At 50.8% G+C, this 23,761-nt stretch overlaps 10 protein-coding genes across 10 annotated transcripts; 7 read left to right on the forward strand and 3 right to left on the reverse strand.

Annotated features, from left to right (window-relative positions):
• Positions 1–192: 192 nt before the first annotated feature.
• AKAW2_41029S (uncharacterized protein) lies at positions 193–2,050 on the forward strand (the record flags this gene model as incomplete). Its single annotated transcript, XM_041689422.1, has 3 exons — positions 193–372; positions 427–507; positions 569–2,050. 3 exons carry the CDS (start codon positions 193–195, stop codon positions 2,048–2,050), a joined length of 1,743 nt encoding a protein of 580 aa, XP_041543109.1.
• Positions 2,051–3,149: 1,099 nt separating this feature from the next.
• AKAW2_41030S (uncharacterized protein) lies at positions 3,150–3,752 on the forward strand (the record flags this gene model as incomplete). Its single annotated transcript, XM_041689424.1, has 1 exon — positions 3,150–3,752. One exon carries the CDS (start codon positions 3,150–3,152, stop codon positions 3,750–3,752), a length of 603 nt encoding a protein of 200 aa, XP_041543110.1.
• Positions 3,753–4,077: 325 nt separating this feature from the next.
• On the forward strand, positions 4,078–4,560 carry AKAW2_41031S (uncharacterized protein; the record flags this gene model as incomplete). The annotated part of the gene is made up of 1 exon (XM_041689425.1): positions 4,078–4,560. The coding sequence occupies one exon, from the start codon at positions 4,078–4,080 to the stop codon at positions 4,558–4,560; it is 483 nt and encodes a 160-aa protein (XP_041543111.1).
• Positions 4,561–5,310: 750 nt separating this feature from the next.
• AKAW2_41032A (uncharacterized protein) lies at positions 5,311–7,556 on the reverse strand (the record flags this gene model as incomplete). The annotated part of the gene is made up of 3 exons (XM_041689426.1): positions 5,311–6,183; positions 6,245–7,352; positions 7,411–7,556. The coding sequence occupies 3 exons, from the start codon at positions 7,554–7,556 to the stop codon at positions 5,311–5,313; spliced, it is 2,127 nt and encodes a 708-aa protein (XP_041543112.1).
• A 524-nt stretch (positions 7,557–8,080) lies between these two features.
• On the forward strand, positions 8,081–9,458 carry AKAW2_41033S (putative alcohol dehydrogenase; the record flags this gene model as incomplete). Its single annotated transcript, XM_041689427.1, has 5 exons — positions 8,081–8,286; positions 8,342–8,469; positions 8,523–8,682; positions 8,736–9,204; positions 9,255–9,458. 5 exons carry the CDS (start codon positions 8,081–8,083, stop codon positions 9,456–9,458), a joined length of 1,167 nt encoding a protein of 388 aa, XP_041543113.1.
• A 2,165-nt stretch (positions 9,459–11,623) lies between these two features.
• AKAW2_41034S (glycoside hydrolase family 76 protein) lies at positions 11,624–13,336 on the forward strand (the record flags this gene model as incomplete). The annotated part of the gene is made up of 4 exons (XM_041689428.1): positions 11,624–11,723; positions 11,927–12,171; positions 12,244–12,693; positions 12,758–13,336. The coding sequence occupies 4 exons, from the start codon at positions 11,624–11,626 to the stop codon at positions 13,334–13,336; spliced, it is 1,374 nt and encodes a 457-aa protein (XP_041543114.1).
• An 862-nt stretch (positions 13,337–14,198) lies between these two features.
• Positions 14,199–15,622, reverse strand: AKAW2_41035A (uncharacterized protein; the record flags this gene model as incomplete). Its single annotated transcript, XM_041689429.1, has 6 exons — positions 14,199–14,611; positions 14,685–14,749; positions 14,816–15,189; positions 15,237–15,304; positions 15,355–15,394; positions 15,458–15,622. 6 exons carry the CDS (start codon positions 15,620–15,622, stop codon positions 14,199–14,201), a joined length of 1,125 nt encoding a protein of 374 aa, XP_041543115.1.
• Positions 15,623–16,554: 932 nt separating this feature from the next.
• Positions 16,555–18,539, forward strand: AKAW2_41036S (Zn(II)2Cys6 transcription factor; the record flags this gene model as incomplete). Its single annotated transcript, XM_041689430.1, has 3 exons — positions 16,555–16,693; positions 16,819–17,525; positions 17,583–18,539. 3 exons carry the CDS (start codon positions 16,555–16,557, stop codon positions 18,537–18,539), a joined length of 1,803 nt encoding a protein of 600 aa, XP_041543116.1.
• A 143-nt stretch (positions 18,540–18,682) lies between these two features.
• AKAW2_41037A (uncharacterized protein) lies at positions 18,683–20,430 on the reverse strand (the record flags this gene model as incomplete). Its single annotated transcript, XM_041689431.1, has 5 exons — positions 18,683–18,907; positions 18,981–19,388; positions 19,452–19,974; positions 20,023–20,147; positions 20,203–20,430. 5 exons carry the CDS (start codon positions 20,428–20,430, stop codon positions 18,683–18,685), a joined length of 1,509 nt encoding a protein of 502 aa, XP_041543117.1.
• Positions 20,431–21,013: 583 nt separating this feature from the next.
• Positions 21,014–22,276, forward strand: AKAW2_41038S (metal-dependent hydrolase family protein; the record flags this gene model as incomplete). The annotated part of the gene is made up of 1 exon (XM_041689432.1): positions 21,014–22,276. The coding sequence occupies one exon, from the start codon at positions 21,014–21,016 to the stop codon at positions 22,274–22,276; it is 1,263 nt and encodes a 420-aa protein (XP_041543118.1).
• Between the last annotated feature and the right edge of the window lie 1,485 nt (positions 22,277–23,761).

The raw sequence follows: 23,761 nt of genomic DNA on the forward strand, positions 1-23,761 counted from the left end.
GTGGGGCGTGGCGGTCACCGGAGTGCGCCTGCTGTTTATGTTCTTCCCCTTTAGGAATCCCGCGGCTGTCGAAAAATAATAATAACAGTCTGGCGGTCCCCGACGCATTATCGCAACCAACACCCCTCGACATCAATCGGCAACTCCTCTCCCTTCAGAGAGGTCGCTGCCACCAGAGCTTGCAGGCAAGCCATGGAGCCACAGAATCTGCAGGCAGCATCTACTTACATCAATAATGTCTTGCTGGCCAGGGGGCTGCTGAAGAGCGGCCAACCCATTGATTTCGCCAACCCTGAAGATGAGGAGGGAGGCACGGCGGCCACAATGGGGAGGATCATAAATTTGGTCAACGATTTGGTTCTGCGCAGAGATGTACGGAGTCACAATGTCCAGGGAAATCGTCGCACTGGCTAACAGCCAAAACAGCGTGAAGCCGAACACCGAGAGAATCTAGCGACCACAATCCGCACCCTACGCGCGGAGGAATCGCAAAAAACAGCAGAGTTGGTACGATAGGCATCAAGTGTATACTTTGCGACCGCAGAGAAGGCTAACGACTTGGCTGTAGGAGAAAGTCAAGACGAAGGCCTCCGAGCTAACCCGTTCCCTGGCTCTCGCAGAAGCGCAGGAACGAGCATTGAAGGCGAACGCTTCTAGTGCCGATTCGACAATCCGAGGACTGAAAGAGCAAGTGCAGCGTATGAAGACGACCATTCAGCAAGTTCGAGCTCAATGCGCCAACGACATCCGCAAACGCGACCTGGAAATGCAGAAACTGAAATCGCACTTGGCTGAACGCCAGCGCGGAAAGCGGGAAGGGCTGTCGATGACCACTATCAATATCAACCCAGCAGCCAGTCAATCGTCCCGATCTAGACTGGCGGCCGGTGGTGAGGGCATCAACGATCCTGGATACAGCCTCAAGCAGGAAACGAACGACTTCCTCACTGAACTATGTCAAAACCTCAGCGACGAAAATGATACGCTAATATCATTGGCACGGAACACAGTCGAAACTCTGAAGGATCTCCAGGGTCTATCACAAGCCGAAGACGAAGATAAGTCCGCGACCGGGATGGCAAGCGTCGGGGCTGGACGGTCCCTGCAAGGCTCGGTAACGGCGCTACCTACCTCTTGTGACGAGCTATCAGCACAAATGGACCATGTCCTCGAGCATCTACGAACACTGCTCACGAACCCATCGTTCGTACCTCTCGAGGAAGTAGAAATGCGGGACGAAGAAATTAAACGACTTCGCGAAGGCTGGGAGAAAATGGAAAGTCGGTGGAGCCAGGCCGTTACAATGATGGATGGCTGGCATAAACGGATCGCGGATGGAGGCCATTCGATTCAAGCGGAAGAGCTCCGACAAGGCTTAGACCTACGCCTAGACATCACGCAAGCACTGTCTCAAGACGTGGGGCGAGACACGACCATCCAGTCACCCATTTTCGAAGACCAAGAGGCAGAAGAGGAGGAAGAGAAACAAACCGCTGCGAAGGTTACCACTGAGCCTAGCCGGCCTGCAGAGTCCCCCAGGAGAACTCGCCAGTCGACGCGAGAAACGAGATCCAGGAGAGCCAGTAAAGCCTTGAAAGAAAAGAGTGACAACATCATGACTGGACGCTCGCCACGGAAGGTCTCATTTACTGCGGGTCTACAAGACTCGCCTTGCGAACCGAGCGCGGACGATGAGACGCTACAAGTAAAAGCACACCGTTCGGAAGCGGTAACACGTAGACCATCAAGAAGGAAAGCTGAATCGAAGGGGCTCTCCCGCCAGGGAAGCAGCGCTCAAAGTCCTCAGCCCAAAGAGTCTCGCCGGGCAGCTGCTATCCAAGCATCAAGCAGCCAAGCTCGCCTGAGCGTGCCCCAGAAGCTAGCAGCTGCTGAAAGCGAGGCCCGAGAGGCAGAACAGGCTCGCAAAGAGAGCGAGAGTCGTAAGCGTGGGCGGGCTCTCAAGGGATCCAGCAAAGGACACCGGGATCGACGCCGGAGCACACTCACCAGCGACGAGCTGGGAGAGCTGATGGGGATGCCTGCAAAGTGAAGTGACGATTTGTTTCATGATGATGTTCCTGGGAGACAAGCTTATTCGATACCCCCTCGTTCACTGTCTGAGTATATATCTTGCCTGTTTGCATACTTCCTGCCTTGGTGACGACATAATCATGACCTGCTTCTTTCCTCGTTTTGTATAGTTAGTACAACCCGGTATAACTACAATACCACAAGTAATTTTTCGAAGCAGTCATTCTATACTTATTCTCACACAGCCCCCTTCATTCCATATGTCGACATTTCTGCCTTCAACTATCTAGACCGTCCCTCAGTCCCCAGCTCGACAACAAGCCTCCATATCAAAGGCCATGGCGCCACAAACCATACCATGACGCTCACTCGATACCTACAGGCTGAATTTTGCGCCCCGAATGTATTGTATCGGACGCGATACCAAGCCTAGAGCCGTATAGTTGTATAGTTCGTCCTCGCACCCAAGGAACCATGCCCGACTTTCCCCAACAAGACCCCGATTTTCCCCGGACAAAAGGACAGACCCAACTATTCGCACATATAGTCGTAGTTCTCCTGACAAATATCGGCGTCTTCCAATATACCGCAGATGGCTCTGGAGCGAATGCACAGCTCTGTTCTGAAATCCGATGCCCTTAATCCTTTAGATGTCATTCCAGGCCAAAAAGCGGCGAGGAGTAACTAGATTCCTCGAGGAATAAGAGGAACAGAGTCCGGACCGTAGTTGAAGCCTTGTTGTGGTCATAGCTGCAGTCATTGCTGCGACGCTCGTTTCTCATACCTCATCGTGAAGGCATAGAGTTCGACGGTTAGTATGTGAGCCTTGCCGGCTCGCTTGTTCTTTGCCTCTCATACTTCTCCCATCACCACAACACTCACGCTTTGGCTGCTCGCTATCGTTTGACAGAGTAACCACAACTGCTTTTATCAATCTCATCTCTTCACACTGCTCGTCGTTCTAGTACGCTTTTGATAAAGTTCTCCTTTAGGAGGATAATATCTGATTCGTGCTTGTTAGCGTCTGTTGCTTAGCTTGGCTTTGCTTGATCACTAAGAGGGTAAGTTACTCACGGCTTTTGCTCTGAGAAATGCATCCTTCCCCTCAAGCAGTCAACATGGATTTCTGTCAACAGTACCCCGGTGCTATTCCATATCCTGGAAAGAAACCTTTTGGCCCTTCTTTCAATCATAGTACCATGAAATGGGTTTTCTTCACCGGGGCTCGTTTGCAAGTTGAAGGAATGCAAGAGCCTAATTGGCTGTTTATGGATATACCTCCTTGGTGTGAGCCTGCGATGAGCAGGCATCTGCCTGAGTTTCCAAAGGAACCTCAATGGGATGTGATCATTAAGGATACCGACATACCTGACGGGGATCCTTTCATTTCGGAGATGTCTGATGGCGTCCAGGAACAACAGTATATTATGCCTGCCGATAACCACCCGTCTATTCCTCCTAACCGCCGATTTTCACGTATGACCCATCCAGGATTCCGTGTACGTCGAGACACCCCCTTGTATCAGATGCTCCGACAGTTGGTTCCCACCGTGACCAATAGCCCTCCGCAGCCGTCCCCAGATGGCTCAGCTCAAGCCCAGGCGAGACCAAGTGGTTCTGATATTAAAGATGATATTCTTATCGTCGGAGGAATAAAGGTCACAGACGACAACGCTCAAGATCTCCTTCCTCTTGGAGCTCGCCTTTTTGTTGGAAAGTAAGAGCTATACCCCCTTCCAAACTCAATAGTGCATGGGACAAAAACTAACACCCTGCAGTCTACCAAGTGCTCTTGATCCACCTCAGATGGAGTTCGAGCTCAAGAGGATGCTTGGCGAATACGGACGTTGCTATGTCAAAGTGAAGACGAATCCTAATTCTGGTCTGAGAACCGCCTTTGTGCAATTCAAGGTACGCGTCATGCTTCAAACCTCAATAGCAATAGCTAATGAAGTGTAGACACCGGAGGTTGCGAATAAAGTCTTTCGAATGAGAAATGGTCAAGAATCGGTATTCAAGCTGCAGCAACGCACTCTCCGGTTCGAAATGGCGAAAGGAAGAAGGAGTGCACCCATTGGCATATATCCCTCCGAAGACCCTCAACCAGTCCAAAGGCCCACACAAGAAGCCATTGAGGGCATAGTAGAGCCGACCCTTGAAATGAACGGCGGTCACACCGAGCCCACACATGAGATGAACGGCCAGGGCAGCGTTGATCCCAACCATATGATGAACGGTGCGACCAGCGGCGAGCCCGCACTTATAATGAACGGCGATGCCAGCGGTGTTCCCGCATTGAATGGCGTGGGCAGCATCGAGCACGCAAATGATATGAACGGCGAGAGTACAGTTGAGCTCCCGCAAAACAATACCGAAGCGATCCCCGAAAGCAGCGAGCCAGCTGATGAATCAAATGAGAGGTTCTATAACGCACATGCCAGCGGCACCCGCTCGGCTCCGTGCCTATCTCCCGTATGGGGAGTCTGTGTAATCGCCCCGGAGCAGCGCCTAGATGATTTCATGCTATAATAGCGTTGCTTAGCCTGAGAGGCTGATATACCCTTGAGATTTTCTCGTTTCTTTATCTCCATCTTGGCTATCTTCAGGTTGTTGGTGTTGATCGTCTCATCTTTTTTCGTTATTTGTGAAGCAGACTTCTGGCTTCTCGTGTCTTGTTGTGTCTTATCCTGTCCTGTCCTGTCCTGTCCTGTCCTGTTCTTTCATGTTTTAGTATTTTCAGCTATTTAGCTTGCAAGCCAGGTCTCGTTGATGGAAAAGACCTATCCCGTCCCGGCCTGGCAATACACTCTTGCTTGAACTTCCTTGTTCCCAACTAACTGGGGTAGTGTGTAAGCATCGTAGGAACTGAGTTTGAGTGCGTGTGATACGCGAAGAAAAAGCTATCTAGCGTCTTGGGAGCGGTGAGTGGTGATTCATTTATTGCGGCATCAGCGGAAGCCATTGTGAGAAGATTCCAGGGTTAGCAATAGTCTGGATCCTCTAGAGATAAGATCCGAAGCGTCTCTAGATAACAATGTGGAGGGGAATTAAGTTGGGAAGAAGGGAGGGGAAGTGGGGAGACTAAAGCAGCGAGGGATGGCGCTTCCGATTCCCCAATGTGAGTTCGGCGCGTCTGGGTGGATCTTCCCTCTAGTCAATCCCCACATCTCATTCTCCGGTCATCTTCCAATTGCTACTGGGTTGGACTAATTCATTGGTAGGTTGTCTTAAGTCTAAGTTTATTCATTGAATGGTAATGATATCGAAAGGATCACTAGCCTACAGATCCACAAATTCTCCACGCTGCCACTCTCCCTTCTCTAGTCGATCCAGATAATCGCCCACCTTGGCTGCCATCACTCCGGTCTCGTAGCCGAAGAACTTGTATGCAGCCTTGCCCGGCAAACTGTGGCCGAATCGGCGGATGTTGATGCCTGCATCGGCATACCGCTCCCAGCCGTTCGGCGCATATGGCTCGATTACCACCGCCGGGATCCCTTGATGGCGTCGCAGGACCGTGCGCTTGTAGTCGAGGGCCTGCTGCTCGAACAGTCGCTGGCATGGGAAACTGACGACGCGCACCGCAATTCCTTTAGTCTCCTTCAGCTGCTGAGCTACATCAAGCGCAAATGAGAGCTCTGCGCCGACGCCAATGAGCGTCACTGCGGCAGCATCAGCCTCCTCCAGCACGTACGCGCCATGAGCCACTCCCTCCCGGCGTGTTTGCTTCAACTGAGGCAGAGCGTGACGGGAGGTGGAGATAATGCTGGATGACTTCTTGGCCTCCAGGGCTGCAAGCCAGGCTCCTGCCGTCTCCTCACTATCTCCCGGTCGAATATACAGCAGGTTTGGCATAGCACGGTAGAGCGCTGCCAGCTCTATCGGCTGGTGTGTCGGACCATCTTCTCCCATGCCAATGGAGTCGTGAGTAGCAGCGTGGATAACCTGAAGGTGCTGCAGAGCCCCCATGCGCACGGCAGGAGCAGCATAAAGATAGAACATGAAAAAGGAAGAAGTAATAGGGATGAATGTGTTTGGAGCGAACGCTGCCAGCCCGTTCGAGATGGCACACATGGCATGTTCACGCACTCCGAAGTGGATATATCGGCCGGAATAGTTACCGTTGATATTGCAAGTAGTACGTAGATCAGGCTGTACCTAGTGAGTATGGTGCCACTAAATGGTCTAAGAGAAACGGCAAGAATGAACTTACGTGCTGGAAATCAACCTTGCCTGGCCAGATCATGTTCACGGACGGGCTCAGGTCAGCCGTTCCGACCATGAAAGACTTAATATCTTTAGCCAGAGGGTTGAATACTAGGCCGGATGAGGCTCTCGTAGCTGTTGGCTTGTCAGGGAAGCTGGAAGGTATAAGGTCTTTCCAGTTCGAAGGCAGCTCTCCGTGAATGCGTCTCTGGAACTCCTCCCCAAGCTCCGGATGTTCTGCGCTATATTGCTTCACTAACGAGTTCCACTGCTGAACAAGAGCTTCGCCTCGAGCGGGGAGCTCCTGGAAGAACTCTCGGACTGTATCACTGATGACGAAGTGCTCGTCAGGGTTGAAGCCATACTTCTTCTTCATCTCTGCTACGTCTGGAGCACCAAATGCGGCACCATGAGCAGCAGCCATGCCTTCCACCTTACTGCCTAGACCAATGATGGTCCGGACGTTAATGAAAGTAGGCTTTTCTGGGGAGGCGCGAGCCTCCTCCAAGGCTTGGACAATCCCCTCGATATCATAGCAACCATCTTCCACATCAATGACGTCCCAGCCACAGGCACGCATCTTAGCGTTGATATCCTCTGTGTTGGTCAGATCGACTGAACCATCGCAGGTTATCTGGTTGTTATCGTAGATGACTGTCAGGTTGTTGAGTTTGAGATGGCCCGCGAAGGAGATCGCCTCGAGTCCGACTCCTTCTTGCAGACATGCATCTCCTATCATACACCAGGTGTGGTTTGATACGACATCATACCCTGGACGGTTGAAGTTGGCCGCCAGATTCTTCGTGGCCATGGCAAGACCAACAGCATTGGCGATGCCCTGACCTAAGGGGCCTGTGGTGACTTCGATGCCCTCGTGTTCGATTTCCGGGTGGCCCGGACATAATGCGTCGACGCGGTCGGAGTGATAGGACTTGAGCTGCTCGAAAGTCATGGCTCTGTAGCCAGTGAGATGTAAAAAGGCGTACTGGAAAAGGCAGGTATGGCCGTTGGAAAGGATGAAGCGATCGCGGTTGAAGTACTCTGGGGTGTGTGGCGCATATCGCATAACATATCGCCATAGGGCGACTCCTATGGCCGCCATGCCAATAGCTCCACTGGTCAAGTCAGTCAACACCCTTTGTTCTGCTGGGCTCATTATCGGTGGACTCATACCCCGGGTGGCCTCCGCCGAACTGCTGACACAGGTCGGAAATCAGAAGACGGAATGACTTCAAGACATGGTCGTGATCTTTAGACAGCTGGCGCACCAGCGGCAAGGCCGATGCGCCGTTACTTTGCGGGACAGGACCAACAGCCATAGTTGCAGGAATGATTCTGAGGGCGATACATGGCGCGGGGTAAGAGGGGACATGGGTCAAATTTATAACAGGCACGGTTCCCAGAGCAGAGAAAAGGTGGGAACAGAACAAGCCCAGTTCTGCAGAGTGAAGGTGGACTGAGCATGAAGAATTGGATCCGAATAACCTCATCCGGCAGCATTAAGCCCATTTCCCAATCGGGTAATTGGAGGCGCCAACCACCAGATCGGGGAAGGCGGATGTGGAATACCCAAAAGGGTAAGTACTGGACCCAACCCCAGAAATTCCATGCGGGGAAGATATGACCTGGACTGGATCCACGCTGGGTCATCCGTGCCTCCAGTTGCCATCTCCATGATGCCCAGGCAAAGGTAGCTTATCTCCGCTGCATCCTATTGCTCGAAGTCAGCAATTGTGTTACTCCCAGCTAACCTAGGGATGCCCAAGATGTTTTCAGCTTAAACCAGACGCACCCCAGGCGTCTTCTCTAACTCCAATGTTCAGATCACACACCCTCCAACATCATGGCCCCTTCTGTCCTTCTATCGAGCCCAGCTCCAACGTCTACCTCAAAGTCATCGCCAACGGAGCAGGTGCAATTGTCGCCTCCATTCCCTAATCCCTCTCTCCAGATCACAGCAGATCACAATCTAAAATTTGTCCCCGCCCCGGTGTATGCGCCTCGGCGAGGTGAGGTCCTACTGCAAATCAAAGCCACTGGCGTCTGTGGGTATGCAAGAATATTGGCTCAATTATATGTGTACACTATTCTCTAACGTGCTCAGGTCCGATATTCATTTCTGGAAAACCGGTCGCATTGGAGAGCTAGTCTTCGAAGGAGATTGCATAATTGGCCATGAAGCAGCGGGTGTGGTGCTAAAGTGTGGAGATGGAGTGACCCATCTCCAGCCTGGTTAGTCATGCTATGCATCATATCTGCAATGGATAACTTATCGGGAGGCACAGGTGACAGAGTCGCCGTCGAACCTGGGGTTCCTTGCGAACAGTGCTTCCTCTGTGATGACGGTCGCTATAACCTTTGCGAAGACGTCCAATTTGCGGGAGTATATCCTTATGCGGGTACCATCCAACGTTACAAGGTCCACCCGGCCAAATGGTTACATAAGTGCGTTTTGGTTCCTGTTGGTTTGAGCTAAGTATGCTAAAATGCCTTTACAGGCTTCCAGACAATATATCCTATCTTGAAGGGGCCCTCCTCGAGCCACTTTCGGTCGTCATGCGCGGAATTCAGGTCGCGCGTCTCCACTTAGGTCGTGGTGTAGTCGTATGTGGTGCTGGGCCTATTGGACTGATCGCCCTCGCAGCTGCTCGGGCATCAGGGGCCCACCCCATAGTCATCACAGATATTGAGCCAAAGCGGCTCGCCTTTGCAAAGGAATTTGCGCCTTGGTGCAACACATACCAGGTTAATCCAGCACTAGATGCAGAAGGCAACGCTAAGGCAATCCGAGCTATTTTTGGTCCGGACGAGTACAACGCGCCAGAAACTGTATTAGAGTGTACTGGTGTTGAGAACAGTGTGTGTACTGCAGCATTTACCGCTCGTCGGGGTGGTACGGTGGTCGTCATTGGCGTGGGAAAGGCAGTAATGAACAACCTGCCATTTATGCATATTTCCCTGGCAGAGGTAAGCCTTTCTCATGCTAAGCTTGAAAATAAGACCACTAACCAAAACAGATTGATTTGCGGTTCATCAACCGATACCGCGATACCTGGCCGCCTGCTATAGCGTGTCTCAGTGGGGGCATACTGGACCTGAAGAGATTGGTGTCGCATGTTTTTCCCCTAGAAAAGGCCGTAGATGCCTTGAATATGTGTGCGGATACCAGAAACGGGAGCATTAAGGTGACCATTGTGGATGAGGTTGAAGCAACGCTGTGAATAATTGCAGAATATATGGCAGGGGCAGAGACACATAGAGAAGACTACACGATTTACCTCTTCCAGTCGCGATCCTAGTTGATAGTCTACAAGTAAGCTCTTCGCTATGCCACAACATTGAGCATGTAATAGTAGTAATCAGGATTCACTATTAGACCTGGTGAAACCGTCTACTATTAGTACTACTCTTTGTGCGGTGGGCGATGATGCTAGTAATAGTAGTAGTATATATTTTAGTTTCGTAGAGTGATTTAGTTATGTGAGGCAGCACTGCTCATTTCATACTATCGATATAAGTATTACAAGGTTACCAACTTGAAGGTTACAAAGTCAACAAAAATGTGACCTAAATCACAATTAGTCTTCTTGTGTGCTGTGCAACATATATAGTTGATGAGATCTTACGAATGTTTGATTTGATAGACAAGAAAATTAGTGCACTTCTCAGTGAGCTACAAGACCAGATTAGATGCCAATACTGCATATTTACAGTACTGAGCTGAGTGAGCAATGGCTGGTAAACATTAATCTCCATTTCTGCTGACGAGAACATGATCCTGCGATGTTCAATGTGGTGGAGACGGGGACGGAGATGGGGAGCGCGGCTTATTGTTAATGGGAAGTAAGACAATGTCTCAGTCTCTTTTCCGTCGGCTTATCCACACTGTATATTTGTGATTCGGAAATGACTGCTAATTATCAATCGCAAGGGTTGTAAATGACTGTAGTGTGCTGTTTGCCTAATTGGCATTTTCAATGACAATGAAGTACTACCCTTGTTGATAGTCAGGAGGAGAGATCAACAAACCAGACAAACATGTGATGTCCTGTCACATGACGGACCGGGATCGGAGTGTCAAGGCTGACACACGCAGGTACTTCCGCAGTTAATGGAACTACGGCGTAGAAGTCTAGAACAGCTCATTGCCATCCTGCAGAAGGGGAATAAGTGCGAAGAACTCGGTTTCAGAACCTTGAGCGACGAACGAGGTCCCATAGTTTGTGTTGGGTGTTGGAGAACCAGACACCGATGATCGAAAGCGACGGGAAAAACGCTCTGAATAGTACAAACAAATACAGCCCTTCGCAGCGATCGCAAGTTTCGACCCCAAAGCAGGTGACGATCCTGATCAAAGAGCGCTGATGATGGCGCGTCCGAGCAGAGACAAACTCCCAATGGCATTCCGAGTGGTGCTTGTGATGTACCCGCCAGGGGGGCTGACTATTCCCCCCCGATCGGCTGATTGGGTTCTGCCAAGATCACAGGCTGCAATGACAGTTCAAACTGCGGAATGCCCGGCATTGCTTGGTGAGGATTAGCAGTGCTGGGCAAGAAAGCTTAGGATAGCAAGACATGCCTATCTTTGCGACCGGGCGCAAAGTTGCGAGACGGTCTGATTGTGGCAGCCATTCATGGGGAAAGGGAAGTCAAAGAGGATCCATGGTACCCGCCGGGCCAGAACTCACTCAACTCAGCCTTTGTTCGGGATTAGTTATTGTTTGGCTTGATTTTCCAGGGGCAAAAAAAGGGAAAAAGAACATCCAAAAGAAGAAATTGATGATCGGAATATGCCGTATTCGTATTGTGGCCTCAGGCTCACATTGATACTATTATCAGAATTTCCAAAGTACTTCCATCCAGCCTCAACTTCTCTCCAGGGACCAAATAATTTTTACTCTGATCATTAATTGGGGGGAATTTCATCACCCTCTTTTAGCTCCTTTCTAAACCCCTTCTGACCCTGTCACACCATGACCCTTGGGGGCACGAAGAAATGCGAGGGCGAGGACGCTGATTGCACGAGGAGCTGACGTGGACGGGGACCAACTCCACCAGTGCCGATGGTTGGCTTTTTTGGGCCTTTCTTCCCTTCTTTTTCTCCCGCCGATTAAAAATAGGCCTGGCCCGGCGTCTACGCAGCTTGATTTCCCTCTTGCTTTTCTTGTCTTGCTGCAATGCCATCATCCCCAATCTTGACTTGACTGTCAACTGTCTCCATCCTATCATCCCCCCTCCTCTTCCCTTCCACTCTCGTTTACTCTCCGTTTCTGCTGGTCAGTCTCTTCCTTGACCGTGTCCCTCGCTTCTATACATTCGTTTCCTTCCCATCTCCTTCTCCTCCCACCCCTTTTTCTCTCTTTTTCCCTCCCCGCTCCCTCCCGCCATGCGTCTCGTTCGAGATTGCCTGTATGGGGGGTTATTCCTAAACACGGCGCTTTTCTCTCAGCTCTCCCACGCCATTGATATTGATATCAGCAGTACCAGTATGCCTTCCCCCACTTCTAGCTCTTTCTCTTATTATATCCTTTGCTGTCCCCGCCCGTCCTTTATCCCCGTTCTCCTTCCCCTCTCCCACATAATTAGGAGCAGTTGCGTCACTAAATTTAGTCCGCTGTGTCTTCCATCTCGACAACATACACCAATTATATGAATTGACAACTGACCACCATCATCATCGTCCGTATAGGTTCCATCAAGGATGCCGCCAGTAAGACCGCCTACGGGTCCATGACCTGGTATCATGGAAACGAAACCGGTCAGATTCCCGGTGCTTTCCCTACCAAGTGGTGGGAAGGTAGTGCACTCTTCACAAGTTTGCTCCTCTATTGGTATTACACCGGAGACGATACCTACAACGACGAGGTCCGTCAGGGTATGCAATGGCAGGCGGGTGACTGCGATTACATGCCTGCCAACTACAGTAGTTACCTGGTAAGCGACATAGCAATACTCAATGTTCCCCTGAACTTGGACGGTAGTCTGACTCTTCTCGCTGTCTATTAGGGTAACGACGATCAAATGTTCTGGGGTCTTGCCGCCATCACTGCTGCCGAGATCGAATTCGCCGACAGCTCCTCCGGATACTCCTGGCTCGCTTTGGCCCAGGGCGTTTACAACACTCAGGTCGATCGATGGGACGATTCGACATGTGGCGGTGGTCTGCGCTGGCAGATCTATCCTTATGAAGCCGGTTACGCCATGAAGAACTCCATCTCTAACGGAGGTCTGTTCCAACTCGCTGCCCGCCTGGCCCGCTACACCTCCAACGACACGTACGCCGACTGGGCAGAGAAGATTTTCGATTGGTGTGCCTCGACTCCGTTGTTAAACAACCAGACTTGGAACGTGGCCGACTCCACCGATGTCGACAATAACTGCAAAACCCAAGGAAACAATCAGTGGTCTTACAATTACGGCGTCTTCTTAACGGGAGCCGCGTACATGTACAACTACGTAAGTGATTTTGGCCCCCCGCCAGGTGTGGAGGAAGCAGGTGCTGATTTTATGCCATTCGTAGACCGGCAAGGCCAAATGGAAGAATGCGGCGGAGGGTCTCTTGAACGTGACGCTCGACACCTTCTTTCCGGCGAAGTATGGTGGAAACATCATGTCCGAAATTCTCTGCGAACCGGCCGAAGTGTGTAACGACAACGAAATTCTGTTCAAGGGACTCGTCACGGGATGGCTTGGGCTTGTGGCTCTGATTATGCCGTCGACGTCCAGCCTCATTCTGCCAAAACTGCAGGGGTCCGCCGAAGCTGCCGCGGCTTCCTGCGACGGAATGGGCAACAACACCTGTGGTGTGCGCTGGTATCCCAAGAAGTGGGATGGGTGGAACGGAATGGAGGAAGAAATTGCCGTCACCAACGTTCTGGCCTCCGCATTGTATAGCACGAAGCAAACAGCCCCTGTGACCTCCAGTACCGGCGGCAACAGTTCTAGTGATCCGAATGCGGGTACGGGTGACAACACCGGTAACAGCGGCAGTACCGAATCGAAGATCACCACGGGCGACAAGGCGGGTGCCTCCATCCTGACCATTGCTTTTGTGGGCATGTGGGGAGGTATGATCGCTTGGATGGTCATTGGCGGTTGAAATAGACCACCAACCTACAGATTATTGTGATTTGTCTGTCTATAGTGATTCGGTAAATATGGCTGGGCGATTCCCCCCCTTTGTCCTTGCTATGTTCTTTTATTTGGGCGATTTCGGAAAGGCGCAATGTGTCTATAGGTCTACTACATTTTGTGAATGCCTTCTCTTATGCATGTATATAATCTAGATAAGTTGGTTTGGACTGGACATGGTTGGCCTGGGTACGTGTCAGGTTTTCTGTACTCGATAACATTCATTCGTGTGACTTATTGTTGAAACCATAAACACTGATTATTGTTGATACAAAGATATACTCTGAATCATCCGAAGACACATAGTTAATCCCTCTTAAAATCTGACCTACATAGCATCTCGGAACGACCTGTTCTCTACTAACTACTAATAGATGATAAAACCCGAATAATGTTACTATATACCATCTACACGAACCCTAAAATTGGAGCAGCTACGCCTCAGTCTAACTAGAAAAGCCGACAAAGCAACCTAAGATGTACTAACAAACTATCTAAGCCCGAAGTCAAAAGGTAGAGTTCTTGGAGGCAAGTGATTCACGCCTGTGTTCAGTGCAAATATATTGACTACCAAACGTCTCGATGTCGAGTTACTACTACTACTACTACTACTACTACTACTACTACTACTACTCCTACTCCTGGGGTGAGAGGGGAGGGGCTTCAATGAGTAACTATCCCGATCTCATTCTCAACTTACCATGGTTCCCTAAAGTTCCAAAGTAAGGGTGTTGTTCATCTATTTTTGTCTACCTCAACATAAGAAAACTCTCCCCGAACAGGGACACAAATGAATGGCTACTCTCTAGACAGCGCCCAAAGGAAAATTATCACCGACGACCCTCCACCGTCTGATGAAACTCCCTCTTCACTGTAATAGCGTTTGGGATATTACTCAACCGCACTACCTCCATCCCCGTCTCCATGTCCACCACCTTCTGCGCAGCGAAATCCTGTGGTCCCCCTGGGAGATGGCTATCATTCGACGAATTGCCGTTCTGCAATTGGATCCACTGTTCATTGAGCGTTTCACTAAGACGGTGTCGGCGAGGGCGCGATCGTGACGTGAAATTCTTGGACTCGCGCCCATACTGTGGGTGGGGAAGGGAGGTGCTGCCTCCTGTTCGGCTGGTGACTTTCTGTGCGGCTTGTCTGAAGAGGCGGTAGATGATGGGGAGGTTGGCGCAGAGGATGCCCCCGAGCGATTCAAAGCCGGATAGGACTCCGAGGTCGACGCCATCCCCTATGTTTGTTTCATGTTAGTGTGTTCAAGTGTGGTGGTAGTTTGTGGAGGAGGAAGAAGGGCGAGGACGCACAGGTGATGTCGGACGAGCTTTCGGCAAAGACGAAGGCTAGACGGGCAGCGCTTATCCCGCATGTTCTGGTGATCATGTAAGTGCTGGTGCTTGGCTATCATAAAATAAGGCAAGGTGGGGAAGGAACCTACATGAATCCAATCGAAAATATAATACAGAGGGCAATTTTATTGCTCCGGGTCGTACAGAGCCGCACAATCACTCCTATCGGAAGAGCAAATATGACAAGGTCCGTGATCATGTTGGAGGTGTTGACGTAGTATGACAGTGCGCTGGAGTTGAAGCAATGGCCTTTGACACTAACATCCCAGAACGCCTCCAGTGGTCGGCAGAGCAGGCCCATAAAGATCTCTATGGTCGCAATCCACAGGCAGACGAATGTAACACAGCCAATTACTGTCCTGCGGAACCACTGTATAGCGAATAAGCGGTAGTATAAGGCGAGGATTCCGAGTTTGACACTTGCCAGGCCGACATTATAGAGGTGGCTAGCAATATAGTCTCCCTATATATATGTCAGTTACATCGAAGGTAGTCAATGGCTCATTGTACCTTCAAGAATGCCTCTAGGTCACTAGTCGCAATAGTTGAAACATGTTTACCGAAACCATGACGCACCCCTATGTACATTAGCTGGATTCCGGCCAGAGATGCATGAGGGCATTCATACCGACAGCCAGCATGATAATACTGTACGCTACCTCCAGTATCTGACCAAAACAAAACAGATCGTCAGTATGCGCAGGGACCGGGCGATAGGGAGGTAAACGCACCGTGGCTAGGGTAATTAGGTAGTCATCTGCATGAAAGCGGTCCTCTGATGGACCAAGAACTTTCACAAAAAGCCGTAAACCTGTGCATAGCACCATGCAGACGATAGGAACGGTGTATCCAGCTATCACCACAGGTACCCTCGAGGCAGTCTCTTGCGAGCTCATAATGGTAGCCTACATGCTCTGAAACACACCATGTGCCTAGAACCTATGGTCCCTTAAAGGTTCCTGCAGGCCCCGATCGGTTTATAGGGCTCTAGATCTCATGATGCAGGCCTGCTAAATACTTCCTCTATGCTACAGGGGTAATCGGCACCAGCGGGTATTGAAATCCTGCCAGTGAACTAATGGAAACTCCATGGTCTGGACCTGGATCGAATACAGCAGGATTAGTCGCGCAATTTCTTTTCCTGAGGCGGGAGGAGAGTATTCGCACATGGTGGGGATTCAAGGATATTGCCATACTAGTAGTTGAGACAGCTCAGTCAAACTGCATCGAAACATCTCACAAAGTGAACCTAGCTTGGTGGATAACGGTATCATCTAGCGCTCGGCCCAGGATGGTCATCAAGTGGAGTCCGATCCTCCGATGAAAAGCCTAGGAACGCGCTATTTTGGCTGAGAAGCGTCAGTAATCGGGTTACCGCCGATGGTAAGGCCCGATTGACAGTGGTTCGAGGCGATTGGACACGCAATCACACCGTGAGTTTCAGCTTGCTATCCCACTAAATGATGAGGGGGGGAATCCAGCGACTGTTGGCTGACGGACCGTTCCTACCGTCTTCAGGGTACGGGGAAACCTCATTAGTGTCCGCCTCGGACGCGATTAGCGTTCCGATGGCGGATGGAGCTTCATCCATTCGCCAATCCCATCCAGCCCTCGATATTAACCGCATGTTAGGCTTTCAGCTCGCCCGTGGCCACCCCGAGGTAGGATGGCCGTGTGTCTGGCCGTCCACAATAGCCTTCCCCCTCCGTAAGCCTGTTTAGCCCGCTCGGCGTCCCCCAAAGGTCTGTTCCCCATCTTATCCTTTCCACAAGGGAAATAACTGGATCTGGCGCTGAGTGTCATAGTAAAGATATGATTGATTGTCGACATGTTCATCTCGTGGTCGTTGAACCCTGGCCCTCCAACTTCCCCCGACTCAGATTCGTCGCCTCCGATGACATCCCAGCCCAGAATTCGGTCCCGCAGCGGTTGTCTTACATGTCGTCGGAGACGGGTCAAATGCGACGGTGCGTGTTGTCCATTGCCTGTCCCATTCCTAGGTTGATAGGAGCCTCGTGCTCCTAATGACTCGATCCGGTGTTCTACACGGCAAATTTAATCGACAACGAAGCTCATTCTCCGGTGCGTACAGAAGCTCATCCAGTATGTATGCGCTGCCAACGGTCGAAGAATCAATGCAACTACGGGGTCCGCCTTCAATGGGAGGATGATATGCGGGCCGCGGGGAAATGCCATGGACGAACCGGGATCGTAGCCAGAAGGGGCTCGCTACGATGCAAAGAATCTGAAGAGGACGATCGACTTCCGTCTTCGAAGCGGATCGAACGCAAAGATCAACTTGGTAGCGACGGGAAATCCGCATTGATCCTCACTCCACCCTCTTCGCACAGCCCACTGCGGGCCGCGACGTCAAAAAGCGTTTCTTATTCAACCCGAGACACATATCAGAGTCAGTATCATAACTGGAAAGAAAGCAAGGTTCAGTCATCAAATACCAATTTCCGAACCTTGCCTTGGACGCTCGGTGTACCCGATGTTGATGATGTGTGCTTGTCGTTTTACGAGTCGATGATGTGCCCTGCTGCCGTTACTATCGACAACGAGGAAATCAATCCTCTTCGAAATACAGTAATGCGCATGGTATTTCGGTCTGAATTGGCATATTATTCTGTTCTCATGACCAGCGCGCAGTACTTGAGATCAATCGATAGTCGCTTTGAACTATTTGAAATGCAGGTCCGGCAAAGGGTACTCAAAGGCTTGCGTCAAGCGTTAGCGGAAAGTTGTTTTGAGTTTGAAGACGTGCTGCTGCCGACTATATTTCTCTGCTCTTCGGCTGTATGTAATCTCCTCGTTCTTGGTACTTTCATGAGCGTCAGTATTGACTCGCCGCAGATATCCCACAGCTGTGACGCCTCTTGGGTTCGCCACCTGACATGTTTCCAGATGGTCATCAAGCAGAGGATTCGCCGCCACACAAAGACATATGTGCCGCAACTATTCATGAGTTACTTCTCGGCGCATCTGGTGCTGGCAAAGTCCCTTTTCCCAATCGACAAGGTACTACCTGCTATAGAATTGCGGAACGATCCCTCGTCACCCGTAGAAGAAGGGACCTGCTGGACATCTTCAGAGTCACTGTCCAAGGCCATGAAGCCGGATACGCTTCGCGAAATTGACGTGTGGAATGGCATGAGTAACCGCATGCTCCTGCTTATTAATGATATATTGAGCCTCAAGGATGATGTGCAGGTCATGTATGGAGAAGGGTTCGAAGTCGAAGAGAGACGAAGCGCCATCGAGGCCAAAATTATCACTTTACAAAGGAATCTCCAGGACACAACACATTTGCTCCCTGAATCACTGCGACGATGTCACGATTCCGCCGAGGTTGTCCATAGGCGTCGTCTTCTTGAGTACACTGGCGAATCCTATCGTCTTGCTGCGTGCCTGCTTCTCTCAGAAGCATCCACGCCAGCTTTCCTCGGCTACACCAGTGAACACAGTCTGGGGTTGGATGCAACGCGGAAGCAGCGCCATGTCGACTATATCCTATCTCTGGTAGAATCAATAGTCTCATCGCTGGATCACCTCCCAATCTCCTGGCCTTTATGGCCACTCTTCGTTGCCTCGTGCTGCAGTACGACCGAATCTGAGAAAGCACGGGCCTTGGCACAATTCCAGGCAGCTCAGGCAAAAGCCCCGTATGAGAACACGGTACGGGCACAGACAGTTGTTGAATTACTGTGGCAGCGACGTGAGCTTTATGTGGCAGGGGAGAGAACACGAACCGGTCGGTTTGAGTGGGAGTTGGTGATGGAATTCCTGGGGTGGCAGACGAGCTTCGCCTGAGGATTCTTTGTCACCTGATTCACGTGCACATGATTTCCAGCTGTATACCCCAAGCATCGTTTCCAGAATTAAGCAGTATCAATTTTCTTCACTTTTTCAACCCTACTGCACACTTATTCTCCTGCACCTGCTTCTATCCTCTTCTACAAACAGTACCGATAATTTTCGTTCTGCCAATCTGTAATATCGCCTGACTCGTTGTGGCCCGAATACGCCTGGACAGCATCCTCCATCTTTGGTGACTCGGGCTCAATGGTCCGGCCCTGCTTGCGATTCCTTCGCTCATTCTCCCACATCATGTATACTCGCAGAGCAATGACATCCGCGACAGCAATGCAGAAGCAGGCCAGAATAGCGGCGAACGCTGTCTACACGTACCGTCAGTACCTCAATAACAGCAGACAAGGGAAGACTGAGTGAAATAGAAGAGAGGGCTCTTACCAAGTACTTTGGCGCTTCGTTGGTCTTGAATAATTGCGGGCCGGCAATATTTCCCACGCAGTACCCAATGAAAAGTATAGCTGTCACGGTACTTTTCTTGGTGAATCCGGCAAAGTTGCTTGAGACCAGACTAAGACTAAGAGGCCATCCGGCACCAAAGACACTGACGAGCCAGACCCCTACCAACCGACCCCATTTCTTCTCGGTAGGGAGCTGTCGCATGAGGAGAATACCGATGAGGCTGACCAGAAGAGTAATAATCATCCAGTAGCAGCGGATACCACGGAAGCGATTGCACGTGAATGCACTAACAAGCAGAAAGACGAGAGCCACAGCAGCCATGGGGATGCTGTACAGGAGAGTGTTGAAGGTATCGAAGCCGAAAGATTCGATAACCAGGCTAGAGAACTGCCCACTGGTTTAGTGCATGTTTCTTTCGTTCATATGGTTCAGATGGCTGAAAAAACTCACGTTTGTTATGCCTCCATTCGGTAGGGAGACCATGAAATTGTAGACGAACAAGAACCATGTTTTCGGGTCAAGCCATGCTTCAATAAACTGATCTTTCTTCCATTCGCGGCTCTGGTAGCTCTTCTGACATGCTTGCGCGCGAAGGTAGGCGGGCTCGCGCTGATTCGGTTGGAGGAACCTGGCGTTACGTGGGGAGTCGGGCAGGACGAAGAACAGGAATATCGACCATACCAGGGTGATCAGTCCAAAAATGATGAAGAGCCATTGCCACGGCCCCAATCTGTCTTCAATGTGACCGATGGCGTAGGCGAGAACGCCTCCGAAGATTGCAGCAACGCCGTTGCCTGCGAACCAGATGCAGCTGCGCAGAGCGTGCTCTGATGGCGTATACCACATACTCACGACCAAGGTGAACCCGGGGCTTATGGCGCTTTCAAAGACTCCCAAAAGTACACGTAGGACGGTCATCCCTGCAAAGTTGGAAGCTGCTGCGTGGCATGTCAAGACGATAGCCCATAGAATCCTGGCCCGTTAGTATATTGTTATATGGGTTGAAAGGGTACTACCGTACATCATAGTAGAAAGGTATTTGCCGAGCGGAAATTTTAGAAAACCCAGGGATACAGGGTAGGATGCGACTAGGTAACCGAAATAAAAGGCACTCGAGGTCCATGAGTAAAGAGCTGTGGTCATGTGCTGATATAATGTCAGGTAAAGCTGAAGCTGAGGAGCACACGGGATCGGAGCATACCGTGCCACTCAGAAGGCCCAGGATCGATGCATACGACAAGGTGGTCTTGTCAAGATACTGCAGCAAGTATGAAAAAAACATCAATGGAAGAAGGCAAAAATCAATGCGGCGAATGATGGCCTTCTCCTCCCTCTCTGAAAGATGTTGGATAGTCTCACTGGGGCCCTTAGCAAAGCTCTTCTCGTCCTCCGTTGGAGAAGAGGAGTTGGTACTGTCCGAGGCGGACATGTCGGATGGTTGTTCTGAGTAGACAGAATCCTTGCTAGGACGATGCGAGTAGCAAAGGAAGGACAGAGAAGCTCTTTAACCTCCGTTCAGGACAATATACTATCATATGCAGTACGGTCTCGACCCGGGTTTAATTGACGGTACCATCTGGCGCTGCGCCGTTAGGGCTACTGGCGTGACGCCGCTGCCGAGGCTTGGGCCCGCCGATGTGTTACCATTCCGACTAGCGGCATGCTTAGGCTCACGCCGGTTTATTACGGTCATGGCTTGTATGCTCAACTAAGCCAGAATAGGCACGGAACATCCTCGCTTCGACCTACTGATCTGGTAGATTGCAACCCCAAAGGGGCCTCGCCAGATTGTCGGCCATCACACGAGCGAGTGCCTGGCTTCGCGTCTTATGTGGTCGCTATCGACAAATCAGCCAACTTCGAGTGGACACACGATGTCAAATTAGCACATAGCCTCGGCACCTTGCATTCAGTTAATATATGCTGCTTTCCTAGCTGGACTAGGATCACATCCTTGTCAGTGTCAGAACTGTGATCAGAACTGCGTTGAACTCATACTTACTCCTTTAATTATGCATCGACCTCTGACAGACAGCACTCTCTACCGCATCAACGCGGGTATCCTAATTCCAGGAAGGGGGGCACCAATTCCTCGCGGAGCTGTGGTCTGGAAATCCAAAACAATCCTCTATTCTGGCCCGCAGCATGAAGTACCAGTCGAGTATCAGGATGCTGTTACCACAAATGTCCCCGTTGCCATGCCAGGCATGTGGGATTGCCACATTCATTTCTTAGGCGCAACGGCGGCGAACATGGATTCGATTGTGAATACGCCACAAGCATTGGCAGGGGCACGAAGTGTGCCTGACTTATATGCAACTATTATGGCGGGATTCACATCAGTCCGCGAAGTTGGAGGATACGGTTGCGAGCTGGCCAAAGTCATCGACGAGGGCCGCATTCCAGGGCCAACCATCTACGGTGCGCACAGCGCCATCAGCATGACCGCAGGCCATGGAGACGTACACGGTGTGAATCTTGAGGGCTTGCGTGACCTATGTACGCATGGCTTGCCTTTGACAATCGCAGACGGTGTGCCTGAGTGTCTGCAGGCCGTACGAAAGCAGCTGCGGCACGGGGCACGCGTCATCAAAGTCTGCGCCAGTGGTGGCGTAGTGAGCGCTATCGACGACCCGCAGCATCAAGAATTCTCGTTCGAAGAACTTAAAGCTATTGTTGACGAGGCGGCGCGGGCAAGACGCGTTGTGGCCGCTCATTGTCACGGCAAGGCAGGCATCATGAATGCTCTCCGTGCGGGTTGCCGCACGATTGAGCACGGCAGCTATCTGGATGAAGAGGCTATCGACTTGATGCTAGAGAAGGGCGCTATGTTGGTGGCAACACGCAGTGTTATCGAAAGCGGACTTGCTATGCGTGATCTCTTCACGCCCGGCTCATACCAAAAATTGCTCGAGGTAGCTGATACGCATAAGAGGGCGTATCAGCTAGCAGTCAAACGTGGCGTGCCTATTGCTCTTGGTACAGATCAATTCATCAGCTCGGATAATCCCGCATTGGGATATGGGCGCAATGGTGGAGAACTGGTGTACGCGGTTGCGGCAGGCATGACACCGCTGGCTGCAGTTGAAGCTGCCACAGCCAATGGGCCGTTAACACTCGGTGACCAGGCGCCCAAGAGTGGCCAGCTGAGGGAGGGATTTGACGCAGATATCATCGCACTGACAGCAAACCCACTAGAAAATATAACAGTGGTCTCTGATCCGAAGAATATCACGCATGTATGGCGATATGGCAAACTTGTCAAATCAAATTAAAGTGGTATCTGATAATAGAATAAGACCTGTCTTCGTCTCTTCGATCTGTCCTTGTTCCATCCTTTCACCTGTCAATGTCTAACGTATATAAGGAGGGGATCGCTGAGTGTGCATACTAGTTTACGCTCGACGCGTTCTGACGAGTCAATGACACGGAATGCCGATTCAGTTCACTGAGCCCACCTGATCCTGGGAAATACTGGTGTCGACACCATAGATGAGTATTTTGGCGTATCCCGTGGGAAGCACGCTCACGAGCTCGCTTTGATTCTATGCTGTGCTGCATACTGTATGTCTTCTATCTGCTAGATATTCTCCTGTGTCAACTGCTAAATGCTCATCAATAGTCTGAAATAGGTATGCACCAGGGAGCCTTACCTGAAACTGGACGAGTTATCAGAAAGATATGAGGACGATGAGCCTTGAATTGGCACAGTAAGTTATTGTGGTGGAAGAAAGAGCGAAGGAGTGTGAATGGAGAACCTGAGGCTCCAACCCGCCAAGTCGAGCAGGCAGAACTTCTGCTTTTCTCACTTCACCCCCAACTTAGCCAGCGACATCTTCCTCGTTCGAATCGATTTATCCACCCCTTTCACCGTCCGGCATTTTTCGCGGATTTCAATTCCGGTCTTTTCCGCTCCTGAAGCCAAGCCACTCGTCCTCTTCCGATAGTAAGTAAGCAGCGCCACTTGAAGCCCGAATTCATACCTAATTCGATGACCTCCTTGCCAACCAGATACCGTTGCGGGATATAAGTGGCATAGGATCACTTATGCAGACAGATAGTGACATTGCTTCGTTAAACAGGGCTCTTGTGGGTTAGCCAAGACTAGCGATGGTCTGGACAACCTCAGCAATGTGGATTGTCTGGATACCCGGATAGGTCGGCAACGCTCAAAAAGGGAGACTGTCGGTTATCTATGCCGCCAGATCTGGTCGGCATGCCGCCCCCTCAACGCAATGCCTGAAGAGTTTCAAGCGCTACGCGTCTGCTGAAATATTGATTGGGCGTGACATCCGGTCATTCGACTAACATACCCCAGCGCAACTGTTTGACGGAGGACGCTTCATCCTCGCCACCCGCAGTTTGCTGCAGCCAAACATTGCTACTTGGAATATGGTTATCTCTACGGCATCGAAAAGAAAAGCGAGAACAATGATGATCTTCCCGAGGTATTCTAGAAAGCCGACCCACCGAGCTATCGTGGATTTGTCGTGGACATTTCATCTACTGTGAAACAGCTATGGCGCAAACAACCGAGGCCATTGCATTATATTGCCGTTTTGGGAAGACGATAGAAGCCGATCATCCGCCCTGACGATTGAACCAGATCCGGAACCTCATAGATAGTAGATGGCAGGTGCACGGTGCACATAATGTTTCTCATCTGTAAGTACTCCACTCACGGGTACTCGGCTCACCCAATTCGATTGAGGTATTACTAGAGGCCCTTCATCATTTTGGAGACCCCTAGGGGCTCGATA

This window comes from Aspergillus luchuensis, chromosome 4 (assembly GCF_016861625.1).
Source record: "Aspergillus luchuensis IFO 4308 DNA, chromosome 4, nearly complete sequence".
NCBI classification, from domain to species: Eukaryota; Fungi; Ascomycota; class Eurotiomycetes; order Eurotiales; family Aspergillaceae; genus Aspergillus; species Aspergillus luchuensis.